General features: G+C 41.7%; 1 protein-coding gene across 1 annotated transcript in view; it reads right to left on the bottom strand.

The window, feature by feature from the left end:
* Nucleotides 1-89: 89 nt before the first annotated feature.
* Nucleotides 90-13,145, bottom strand: part of LOC109481228 (cation-independent mannose-6-phosphate receptor-like) — a 37,275-nt gene continuing 24,219 nt past the window's right edge. Inside the window, exons 29-42 of the mRNA XM_019783769.1 lie at nucleotides 12,923-13,072; nucleotides 12,127-12,306; nucleotides 11,488-11,763; nucleotides 10,812-11,013; nucleotides 10,305-10,397; nucleotides 8,530-8,737; nucleotides 5,376-5,465; nucleotides 4,762-4,946; nucleotides 4,294-4,400; nucleotides 4,054-4,151; nucleotides 3,493-3,651; nucleotides 2,972-3,047; nucleotides 2,712-2,867; nucleotides 90-2,306 (exon numbers count right to left, since the gene is read on the bottom strand). Coding sequence (XP_019639328.1) covers nucleotides 2,220-2,306; nucleotides 2,712-2,867; nucleotides 2,972-3,047; nucleotides 3,493-3,651; nucleotides 4,054-4,151; nucleotides 4,294-4,400; nucleotides 4,762-4,946; nucleotides 5,376-5,465; nucleotides 8,530-8,737; nucleotides 10,305-10,397; nucleotides 10,812-11,013; nucleotides 11,488-11,763; nucleotides 12,127-12,306; nucleotides 12,923-13,072 — 2,067 coding nt within the window. The 3' untranslated portion in view covers nucleotides 90-2,219. The remainder of the gene's footprint in view (nucleotides 2,307-2,711; nucleotides 2,868-2,971; nucleotides 3,048-3,492; nucleotides 3,652-4,053; nucleotides 4,152-4,293; nucleotides 4,401-4,761; nucleotides 4,947-5,375; nucleotides 5,466-8,529; nucleotides 8,738-10,304; nucleotides 10,398-10,811; nucleotides 11,014-11,487; nucleotides 11,764-12,126; nucleotides 12,307-12,922; nucleotides 13,073-13,145) is intronic.

Raw genomic sequence — 13,145 nt, 5'->3', positions numbered from 1 at the left:
ACACTATGCGCTGTCATCATGGGTGTAGTATGAACATGTATCGAACGGGTATCATACAAAAGCATTTTAAAGTCATAACAGAAAAAAAATCATGAAACAGTAGCATTTGTCCATGTAGTAAAGCATTTTTATCAATTCTCAACATCTGCAGAAGGAAATTATTACTTGTTTGATATTTACAAGCGTTGGTTACCACGTAAAGTAAGAAAAGTTGACTCTTAACCTCCTTCTTGTTGATTTAGACACATAGTAACCACATTTGTAATGAGTACAATGGAAGCCTGCATGGCTGCATGGTGAGGGTTAAACTTTATATCCCTCTAAAAACGTGTGCAACTGGCCATGACAGGATACATACAATTTGCATCTTTCAGTTCAAACTTATTATTACATAATCATTCAAATTGATTCAACACATTTATGTACGAGGAACAACTTGTATAAAGCTGCTTCATTAAAGTTTTAGCCATATTAGCAAAAATAATCACTAATGTAAAACTTTTCCTCTTGAAATTTTTAAACTCTTGTAATGCTGAAGTGCTGGCATTCCTATTTGTATTGCACCTAGCATTTAGCATTTGACATAAAAGGTGCAACATTATCACCCAACAACATCAGTCTAGAGTTAGCATAATCTACCTGTTCCCATAGTATCAACACAATGCACCATCACAATTTGGCAGTGTTATCATTCACTACGTTTTAAAGTATTGAGTAATCAAGTAAGGCACATTCTCAAATCAATCAATAATAATGTAAAACAATCAAGACGTATAATAGGACAGGTTTCTTTTCATTGCAAAAATGTGCACAAATACAAGTCACCAGTGCTGGCCTTTTTTCAATCATGCATGTTTTTTTTTTGCTTGTGTAAAACAATCAAGAGTTATTACAATAATAGGACAGGTTTCTTTTCATTGCAGAAATTTGCACAAATACAAAAGTCGCCAGTGCTGGCCTTTTTTTTCAATCATGCATGTTTTTTGCTTCTGTAAGCATGTTGAGCATGATACTTTATACAAGTCAAAAATGTTATAAGAAGTTATTACAAGCATTTCATTGTATCCTTCAATTGTTATCAAGCATACTGAGGCACACAACTGTATGCTTAGTTGCTGCTGAGACAATATGGTTGTCTGTAACTTTGCTATTTAGAAAAGTCATACGTGTCCAGTATACATGTAGATGTACCTTTGACTAAAAAACTGTATTTCTGTGCTATTGACTACAATTACATGTACCTTTAACAAGGAGTAACACTGAGTAACTCACAGGATGAAAAGCTCGTTTTCAAAGCAGCACTGAGCTTGAGGGCAAAATAAAGTTATAAAGGTCTTAAGCAAAGGGTACATCTCATAAATAAGTTGGTGTCTAAGTAGCCATAGATGCCAATGATAAACTTCATCATTATTTACAACAAAATGTTGACTCTGAGATGACCCTTAACAGAGACCAGAGAAGTAATTAATAATAATAAGATAAATACATGTAGCATCATGTACATCTGATTCATCAGTATTGGGCACAATTCTATACAGCATTTTGCAAATACTTTCATGAACCAAAAAATTACATACAAATTTCACTCTCAGCAATAAATTTTTTCAAGTAAATACAATATAGTTGCTAATACAATGTGCCCAATGTACACAATCTTCCAGCTTATAGTTGTAGGAAGAAAATAACATATTTTCATCACTTAGTGCTAGTTATTATACGATGTGGCACAAAGTGGTGGATTAAAGTTTTCTCAAGTAATATTTGGCATTATCAAACGCATTTATTTATTAAAGTCATCACACGAGGCACACAAGAATACTGTGGTATGTCTGTAGGTAAGCAGTTATGACATGAGTATGCTCCACCCAGCTTTAGAAATAGATCACACAGGAAGGAAGAATGCTAGATTTTTGTGCACAGTGCATCTTTTTTCCTAACGTTTTGATTATTTCCAACAGTGCCATAGCACTGGAGTTACTTATAGCATACTCTTATTAGACATAATCTTGAATATTAATATTTTCACATATCAACCTCTCCCATGCTTATATGTAGGATATTGTACCCTGAATAGAAAAGCCTTGATGTTCTCTGAATCATCACAATACGATTACACCAGAAAACAGATTGAAGCAAGTCCCAGCTTGCCAATGCTAACCCTACACCAAAGCAGCTGCAGATTCTTTACAATATGAGAGATTTTTCCGTGTAGAAGTCAGCTACACATCCAGCATATCCTCATCACTGTCATCATGGTAAGGCCTGACTTCTTCTGTGTGGTTCTCATCTGATTTAGGCTTGGTTTTCTGGAGATTCAAATATGAAAAAAACATATCAAAATGTAAGTTTTGAAAAAAAAATGCATATTTTCATAAAAAGGCATATTTTCATAAAGTTATTTATCAGGATTACGACAGTTGTGGATTGACATAACAGGTGACTATTACCTTTTCAAGATGTCAACCCTGAGACCAGATTGTATGGTTTGAACCACTCATACCAGGAAGGACCCCTGCTTTTTTCAATAAGCATGGGGAATCTTTAGCATGCTTAAGGTGTGGCTCTCCTCAAACAAGGGACCTCCAATTTATGTCTTATCTGGGAGGACGTCCCTAACCGAAGCTACCCTAGTCATTCATTTTGATAGTCATAACAGACAAAAAAGGATACAACTGTTACTGTATTTCTGGGACTGTCTATTGTTCACTCACCTTTTTTCTCTTTGCTCTGTTTTGTTGATGGGACTCTGCGTCAAACTCTACCATAAAGTCATCTGACGCCTCTTCTGATTGGCTGTTGCCGCTCTCCTCATCACTGTCCAGTCCACCCATCAACAGTGTACCATCCTCATCACCGTTAGACATAAACTGGAGGAGGAAGGGTTTTGATTAATCTTCTATCATAATCATTAATCACATAATAGAATTTCAATACATGTAATATAATATTATGTAATGTTGGTTTTGTTTACCTTGGTATATCTGTAGGTTGGGTGACTATAATCTCCTCTTCCACAGCAAGATTTCATTTTGTGTACAAATGCTTGTCTGAAATAGGAAACAAAGCATTAGCATTGGACAACAGGGAAAAGATTATTAAATGTTGATACCTCTAAACAGAGTGCTAATTGTAACTGGAATTTCAACCTGTTAGATGCTTGATTGTCAATCATGTCTTGCAGAGTAAATGACTGTGACTTTTATAATGGATAAAAACATTTACTGAGGGAGGCAGCGGGGGGTGGGACCCGACAGACAGATGCAAGTCTCGGGCCTAGTCTCGCGCTCTCGCGAGATTAGGCCACTCCGTGAACAAGATGGACTGATAGCCATCGAAAATTTGGAGGTTAGTATCCTTATCCTTCCAAGTTGTCACTGATGAAAGAATTCACTAGGAACTGTATCTATACGTGACAAATGAATCTCTTCAACGATTTACTGAGTAAAAGTTAAAACTGGAGCATAGCTGTTGCTCATAACAGGTTCCTCCTACCTTCTCTCCTGTTTGTGAAAGATGATGACTAGAACACAGATGATGACTATAGCCAGCATGATCCCCACCACCGTGGCAGCAGAGCTCTTATGTCGGCTGATGAACTGGGGAATCCCTGTCCCATCATCAGGCAGGTTCTGTTCTGGGGGTGGGATGGAGCTGAGAAACAGACAAGATAAAAATCAGAATACTTGTAGATCAATGATAGCAAACATTGGGGCTATTACATTGAAAGACTTCTTTTACACATCACATTAGGATTTCTCTGGGATGACACTAGGATTTGTTTACGAGTATCTTTCAGATAATACGGGTACCACATACATGTAATAAGGTTCCTTGAGAGAGCATGATTTCCTTCTACATTATGGAGTATATACAATACAACAATGGCATGTATTTCTCTCTTAGTGCATACAGTAGCTGTAACTTAAAGAGAGAAGCTACAATACAATAACCTGTTACAGAAAAACATTCTACATGTCTAATGTCTTAGAAGTTTCCAGAATTTAAAGTGATAGTGTACATTTGTAGTTGATGGATGTTAAGCTGAAGACTTACACACTTTCCTCCACATCATCCTTCAAACAGGCGACGCTGGTGTACCAGTTAAAGATGTACTCACAATCATGAGACTCAGAGAAAAACTCTGGCTGGCCCTGTTCAGAAGAAATTAAAAAAGAGTCATATTAATATCCATTGAAACTCACAAAGAAATGTCACAAAGAAATGTCATTAAAAAGAAGACAATGACAGAGAAGTACATTTGTATCAGTAAAATGTTATGGTATCCTATCTTACCCTTTCGATGTATTCTGAACAATGGAAGATTATAGTGGTGCTGGTCTTCTTTTCTTGTTTTCTCCCACATTTTGTACCAGAGAGAATTTGAACTTCCAGGGCTCCATCTACAACAGACAGAATATCACACAATCATCTAAATTTCCTATGTATTCAACATTTCATGATGGCAAAACTCCACAATCATTCTCTAATTTTGCAATGAAAAGCTGCATGAAGTAAAAGTACATATCTATCGAAAGGTAAAGGTAAAGCATCAGAAATTGACTGTTGCTATGCAGGGGGTATACAACCACTGGAGTTCATATTAAAATGATTGATAAAAATTGGAATATATGACTCATATTATGAGATGAGCAAAGGGCCTTCTTTAACAAATTTACACACTGAACACCAAACTTTCAAATTAATATCTTATTATATATATATAATATTCATACATAAAAGCTGACATCTGTCAGTGCCTACCTTGCATGTAATAATTGATCATGTTAGGTTTGCCCAAAACTTTCATGAAGGAATCCTTCTCCTTGACTTGGCAAACGGCAGCACCTCTGCACTGGTCCTCCTGTATGCCAACATCGTCCATCCTGATGTAGTACACGTACACGTCCCTGTTGGGTCTCAGGTCACCCGTCACTCGCCACGAGTTACTGGGGGGAAAAAAAATCAACATTCAGCCATCTTCAAGTAGTTTTATATAAAAACAATACCCTATTCACATGAGAGGCAGAATGAACTAGAATGCCATCTGAATTAAAATTCTTTGTATATTCCTGGATATTTGAAGTACATTCTAGAAATTCTTACTACATTCCAAGTATTAGTAGTCATTCTTGCCGACTTGAATGCTTTAAAACAAGTTAACTGGAAAATGTTATTTTAGTAGAAGTGCACTGGGTTTGGAACAGAAGCCCTATTAGTACTTTACTGGCAAACAAATATCTCTCATTGGCTATATTATAATAAGCAATTCAATTTCTCCAAATTCTTCCAGTTCACAGCATTTAAAATCAGCCTAAAAATAAGAATGTTTTAGTTTCAGCCAACAGCAACAAAGTTTAACATGCTACACAACTCACCCATTATTGTTGTAGAGCTGTGATATAGGGATGACACTCTGGGAGAATGGATCTCTGATCTTTCCACTTTCATCCGGTGTGACTGATTCTCTGTGAACAAACAAACATCTAGTAAGTACAATTCACAGTGTTTCACTTAGTAAATGTAATCCATTATAGATTGTGTACAAGTCATGTACATGTATGTTAGGGTACAGGAAGGATACACTATACATTAGTTAGTAGACAGTCTTCATTTTTGACAAGCACTACTAGTGGAAGGAGCACAACTACATTGTATACTGTATATAAGTGATCAATCAATCAATCAATCTTTATTCATTAAGGAACTCGCGGGCAACACACCCGAATTACGTCCTTGTTACACCAGTCACATTAAACACATTTACATTTTAAAACGAATCATCACATAGGTAAAATCTCAATATTAAAAACATCACAAATAACATGTCACAGTTAAACATATGCTGTGCCTGGCGCGATTACCAGATGTCCAATTACTCAGTGCTAATTGTCTTGTTGTAAAGACGGATTGCGCAATGGAGGAAAGAATTTCTTAGTCTCTCAGTCCGTGCCCTTGGTACACTGATAGTGCTAGAGTTTCTAAGTGTCCGTCCCGTGGCACCAGACCTTGAGGGCGGTACTAGGTCATGTAGAGGGTGGTCCTCCTGAAGCATGCGTTGGAGCAGGTGTACTGCCGCATCTTCCCTCCTCGACTTCAGTGTGGGTAGGTCAGGCACGCTACGCCTTCCTCCCAAGGAAATGATGCGCAAGGCCCGGCGCTGGACCCTTTCGATGGCCAGTTCTTGCTCCTTACAACACCCGACCAGTAACACATGTCCGTATTCGAGCACTGGCCGGACTAGCGCCAGATAAATCTGGATTAGGTCGGTAACGCTGGTGCCTTGTTTCGTTAGTAGGCGCAAGTAGTGTAGTCTGCGTGAAGCGTTACTGATCATGGAGTTAACCTGTTCATTGAAGGTTAGGTCCTTGTCTATGAGGAAACCCAGTCCCTTAGCACAGTCGACAGATGGCACTGGTTGACCTCCAAGAGTGATCGTGGGTGGGATTGGGACAGATCGACTGAAGCAGATCTGGAGAAGGAGGCTCTTCCCACCGTTCAGTGTCATCTTGTTGTCCTCTGCCCAGGAGTTGAGGTGAGAAGACTCGTCCTCTACAGTTTTGTCCTGATCAGCTAAGGCTACGGAGAGAGTCCTTGACAGTGTGACGTCATCGGCATACCCAACGTTCATTGTGTCAATGTGTACCGTGGTGCGCGTGCTCATGAAGAGAATGAACAGGTAGGGGGAAAGAACGCCTCCCTGTGGCACCCCCGACGTTAGGGTGCGCCATGAACTAGTCTCGCCGTCGATGACGACCCTCTGCCGGCGGTTCTGGAGATAGCTGACGATCCACCTCTGCATGCGAGGGCTAGTGTGGATGTCAATAACGCGCTGTAGAAGCCGAGCATGATCCACACGATCAAACGCCTTACTCATGTCAGCGAAGATCGCTCTGACCAAGGTTGGCTTGTTTGAATCTACCGCAGTTAACCACGTTTGCGCCATCCGAACCAGAGCCAGGGTTGTAGAGGAACCCTTTACGTACGCGTATTGGTCCTTGATGACAGCCTGGATGGAAGGTAGTAGCCTTTTCAAGATGCTCCTCTCCAGAAGCTTTGCTAAGACTGAGAGCAGGGACACAGGCCTCATGTCCTGGGCTTTAGATGCTCCGGCAAATTTGGGCACCGGGACCACGTTTGCTGATTTCCAGTCTATAGGTACTGTTCCCTCTTCGTACGAGGCGTTGAATAGGTGGGTCACAATCGGGGCAAGGTCGTCTGCAAACTCTGAAAGAATCCAGTTTGGTACATCATCTGGCCCGCTTGCCTTCTGGGGGTTTGACAGACTTCAGAAGGCACTTGGTCTCCCCAATTGAGCACAGTTCAGGACCAGGGTCACCGACTGGTAGAGGGAACATTGGAGTGGATCACCTTGACACCATGCCTCAGAGAAGAACTGGCGGATCGTCTCTGCCACCTGTTCCCGCTGGAGTCCCATCCATGTCAGAGCGTCTCGGCTTCTCCTGCGATCGGCCGAGCTCCCGGTTTATACATGCCCACCATTTTCGTGGGTTTTCCCGTTTTAACTGCTGAATGCAGTTTCTGTAATGCCAACTTTTGGCCTGCTGGACCACAGTCTTCACTTTATTTCTCAGCTGTCTCCACAAGGGCGACTTCCCGTGTCGCTGGAATTCCTTTTGCCTCTGTGAAATGGCTCGTTTCACCCTTTCCGTCATCCAGCTTTTGTCGTTCATCCGAACCGACCTAGTCTTCAGCGGGAAGTGATGTTCCACGAGACCCGTGATGATGTCGTAGAACGTCGAGACCTTCTTTTCCACAGACGTGGCTTCAAGCACGCGTGACCAGTCAGTTGTGGCAATAGCAAGTCCGAAGCTTGTTTTCTTGGAGTTAGTGACCAGCCTACGAGTCAGCTTGACTGGTGCTTGCTTTTCACCCGGAGCCCGAGCCTGAAGCAGCACACAGGCGTGGTCGCTTCTACCTATCGGTGCAATGATCTGCGGTTCATGATACAACTGAGCCATGTTCGTGATCACGACGTCTAAAGTAGCTGTGCCTCTGGTAGGCTGCTTCACGATTTGCTTTAGACTTGGGTGGGCGGCTTGGAGACGTCGAAGCGGTAGTCTGTTGACATCGCCGCACAGCAGAACACCAGCCTGGGGCTGGCGTCTGTGGATGACATCGACCGTGTTCACCAGGTGAGACAGTATGTGATCATTCCCCTCCTTATTGTTCCTACAAGGTGGGTGGTAAACCACACCAATGGCTATAAACGGAACGATCCTGGGGAGCCTGAGTGGTCGAACCTCAATCCACATTACTTCTAAGTCCGCGACTTCTAAGTCTTGGACTCTTCTTGCAGGAATGACGTTCGAGATGTACGTAACAAGCCCACCGCCCTTCTGGCATAAAGTGATGTTAAGGCTTGAAGTGAAAGATGGGTAGTGGTTAGTAGATGACCTACCAATGTTACTACTGGTTACTCATGTTTAGTATTGTGTACTGTGTGGTATATAAAGATTTTATTTGTCAACTGATTCAGGGCTAAAGCAGACTGTATGTTTAAAACCTTACCTCTCTGTAGCACAAGCGATGGCAGATCTCCAGTTGACGACAAAGTGACACCTGCCGTTGCTGTCTATACTGTGTAGCTGTGGCCCTCCCACTGTGGATCCGCAGGAGAACTGGATCTCTATGGAGGCTGCGTTACTGTTGGACCTGCGGGCGTGGTCATCACACACCCCGGCACCTCCCTCACTGTACATAACCTGCAACCCTGTGTCTGGGGGAGTGGAAGGGACAAATTTACTAGTTTTTTTTTTTAATGGAGAGCCGAGAGAAACATGGCTATGTCAAGAGATGGCGGTGAACATTAGATTTGAAAGCCTGTAGATTGTAGGTTGGTGGGAAACACTTGTCAGGGAGGGAATTCCAAAGCTTGGCCATACGGTGAAAGAAACTCTGTATCTGTATCTGTATCTGTATCTGTATAGCCGGTATAACCGCCTTTCGGCGTAACACACCAGCTTCGCAGGCACGCGGCGCGGCGGCAGCTGGCTATATTACACCGATCGACTTGTTCCACCTAACCCTTGAACTTCTAGCTCTAGACATTGTTTAAAGCTATCTATTGACAGTGTCCCTACTGTACTTGGTGACAGTGAGTTCCACTCTGCGATAGTTCTAGGAAAGAATGAATTCTTGAACACCTCAATCCTTGGTTGATAACTCTGGTACTTGAATGCGTGGCTATTTCTTGTTCTCTTCTGGGCTGGTATTAGGTACTTAGTAGTTGGGACATCCACCAGTTTATTAGTCATTTTGTACATCATGCATAGTCGAGACATCTTTCTTCTGTCTTCAAGTGAGGTCCACTGTAGGTTTCTTTTCATTTCCGTGACACTAGCACCTCTTACATAGTTGTTCATACAGAATCTTGCAGCTTGATTCTGTACCCTTTCCAATTTGTCTTTGTCTTTCTTTGTATATGGATCCCATACTGTCGCAGCGTATTCTAGGTTCGGTCTTACAAGTGACGTGTATGCAAGTGATTTTACTCTAGTTGGACATGCCCACAGATTACGTTTAATCACTCCCAATGTCTGTTTCGCCTTAGTTGTGATATTATTAACATGTGCACCCCACTTCAGTCCGCTTGTCAGCATGACGCCCAGATACGGATGGATTTTTGTGGTTGCTAAAGCCTGACCACAAAACTGGTAGCTAGTTGCATGTGGTGTTCGTTTGTTTGTTATGTGCATAATGTAGCATTTTTCGGGATTAAACTGCATGAGCCATTTGCTTTGCCATTCTTCCAGGGTGTTCAGCTGTCACTGTAAAAGATTTCGAACAAGGAATTTGGACGGTGAAGTTGTGTGAGCTAGTGGAGAACCTAGTGGAACGCTTAAAAGTTCTGAGTGGTGGCAACGAAGGGTTCTGAGTAAATAGAAAGCTATTTTGAGGGATTATGTACCAAGTACTATCACATAGTATCAATGTGCAAAAAATGAACCAAATCAATTTTTTGACCGGTGCCACTATTGTCTGACCCTTATAGACATTCGCTCTTAAAAGACCTGGAAGGACCCCTACTTTTTTGATAAATCCTGGGCACAGTTAGATGTAGACACTTTATGCTTATAGAATAGCTCCTGTCCTTGGTGCTAAAAAGAAATCAAATCTTAACCAAAGCTTTCTCTCTGTTACAATAACTCTGCAGACATAAATTCTAAGCCACCTAATAGCTCCTGTCCTTGGTGCTGAAATGCAGTCAATGCTTTCAAAGCGCAATGATAGAACTCTGTAAATGAAAGTTAGTGACAACTACATGGTACTGGACATGTGCTTACCATCCACGTTCATAGTCTGAGAGCTGACCATTCCCAGGTTATCTACTGTGCCATCATTTCTCTGTCTACAGGCAGCAGCATTGGGGTCACACCCTGTAGAATACAGAAACATATCATAGTCAACATATCGGAATAACCCAGTTTCCAAAACAAGGTTCCAAAAAAGACTTGGTACAGCTTCACTGAAGACATAGAGTATGTGGATTTCAATTTTGTATTTCAGATGAAATCCACAAAATGAAATACTAGTAGTGCAACATCACAGACCTTTAGTATATATATGTCAACAAGTGCAATTCTACAGGTATGTACAAAAATGTATCTTGATTGGAGTCTTTGTCAACAGAAGTTCTCATCAGGATGCTGTTGATATATTAGCAAAGGGTGGTTTCCCATTTGTAGATACTGAATTCCAAGTCAACCACTTGAATCAAAGTTGAAAAGTTCTATCTGTCTTTCAAGCAAATATCTTAAAGTAGAATATTTCTAGTTAATTGTTGTACATACTAGGAGGTCCCTGGTGTACAGGCTGACACAGGTTGAGGTAGTACTTGTTGCCAAACTTGTCCCTGAACCTCCAGCTGTTGGTCTCCTGTGAGAGGAGGTTCAGGTCGTAGGTCTGTCCGTTCTGCTGGATGGCACAGGGCTGACTGGCCGGGGGGCAGGCTAGCGAGGTCTTCCACATGAACGTGTACGAGCAGCCGGTCATCTGGAGAAAACAGACAATGGGACTATGAAAGAAATATAACTTATCAAAAATTAAACTTCTTATGATAAAATAATCTGTAGAAATGTTACAAGCCTAAAGATTTTTGAGGAAAGGAGCAAAACTAACTTTTGATTTAAAACAGACATTTTGATGCCTTTTACACTGGTTATATGAATAAGTCATACATCAAAGAGGAAAGAGAAAAACCTGACTGTAATTTGCAGATGGTAATTATAGCAAAAGAAAGCTGTTGTGTGTATTGTAATTAGTGCTGCTCTTATCATGATTAGTTCTCAGATCTCAACCCTGGCCATAACACTTAATACTTAATTCTTAAAGATTGTACTTTTTCATAATCTGTACTTGAACCCTTGAACAAGGCCTGGAAGATTAGCCCTTTATGGTACATGTACCTCAACAAGCTCAACTTCAATCTGTATTCGATACACAACAGATGTAAATACTCTGACTTACACTGAATATAGCAGGCTGACTGTTCTGTTCCTCTGCACATTTGAAGATGATGTTAGTACTGTACTTCTCACTCCCCCTGCATGTCGTCCCGTCGCTGTAGGACAGGGTCAGCAGGTTTCCCTCGTACTTGAAGGTCTGGGTGTTAAATTTGCCAGCTGAGATCTTCTTCCCGTCAGCTAGTGTCACACACACGGCACTGTCCTTGTTACAGCCTGCCCTGGGCACTGTGCCACACACATTCAGGCTGTACTTACCACCTTGGACATTGTCCTCAACCTGAAGATATGATAAGAAACAGATATCAAATACTGCAAACATGAAGTCCAAGCTACAACTACAGCCCATGGAACATATTGTGCCTATGCAAAATCCAGATTTCCCACAGTTTCTTTTGGTTGTTTGGTCAACTTTGCAATTTTGCCTGTTGCACTGCAGATGATATCTTTTCTGACACAATATTTGAAAACTATAGATGGGGTGTCATCCTTATATACATGAATACAAAAGATGTTCTGCTAAAGTGCTATGCACAACACATAATAGGTTTTGCAGACATGCTTTACATGTAAACCATTACTTTTTAGGAACTTCAAGACAATCACCAAAAACATGATCCAAGAATGATGTCCTAACTGTTACCTCATAACCGTTATCACCAGTGCTTCTGAGACTGGTGAGATTGAAGGTGTACTTCAGAGCAGGGTCTGTGTAGGTGCACTCTGTGGTCTGCACAGGCTTGGGGGCTGCACACACCACGTTAGTCTTCCACTCAAAGAAGTACACACAGTCGTCTGTCTTGTAGCTGAACTGTGGGCTTCCCTGGAGGGAAAACACAAGCAACAGTTTACTTCAAACTGTCTTTGTGCTGAACCCCATCCACATACAGGTGAACACACCTGTCCTTGGTGCTGAACACCATCCACACACATGTAATCACACCTGCCCTTGGTGCTGAACACCGTCCACACACAGGTTAACACACCTGTCCTTGGTGCTGAACACCATCCACACACAGGCAAACACACCTGTCCTTGGTGCTGAACACCATCCACTCACAGGTAAACATACCTGTCCTTGGTGCTGAACACCATCTGCACACAGGCAAACACATCTGTCCTTGGTACTGAACACCATCCACACACAGGTTAACACACCTGTCCTTGGTGCTGAACACCATCCACACACAGGTAAACACACCTGTCCTTGGTGCTGAACACCATCCACACACAGATAAACACATCCGTCCTTGGTGCTGAACACCATCCACACATTTGAACAGACCTGTCCTTGGTGCTGAACACCATCTACACACAGGTGAACACATCTGTCCTTAGTGCTGAACACCATCTTGGTGCTGAACACCATCCACACGCATTTCTGATGATTTATTAACTACATCACTGATTTGCACCTAAAAATAAACTTAGAATCTCACCACTGATGTTCCCTGTTCACATCGGAAGACAATCTGAGCAGTGTTGTTGTAGTTGGGGTTACTCTCACACCTCGAACCGTGCTTGTAGATGATTGTGATCTCCTTCGTTACTGGGTTAATCTTGGGCTGTTCAAACACTCTTCCAAGGCTCTGGAACATGGAAAATGTACTTAGTGAAATAGACATGATGCTCTTGAAGTTCTTTTACCTCCCCATCATTATA

This window comes from Branchiostoma belcheri, unplaced genomic scaffold (genome assembly GCF_001625305.1).
Source record: "Branchiostoma belcheri isolate BF01 breed outbred unplaced genomic scaffold, Haploidv18h27 scaffold54, whole genome shotgun sequence".
NCBI lineage: Eukaryota > Metazoa > Chordata > Leptocardii > Amphioxiformes > Branchiostomatidae > Branchiostoma > Branchiostoma belcheri.
The sequence above is the reverse complement of the archived record's forward strand: the minus strand, read 5'-3'. Positions and strand labels throughout refer to the sequence as shown.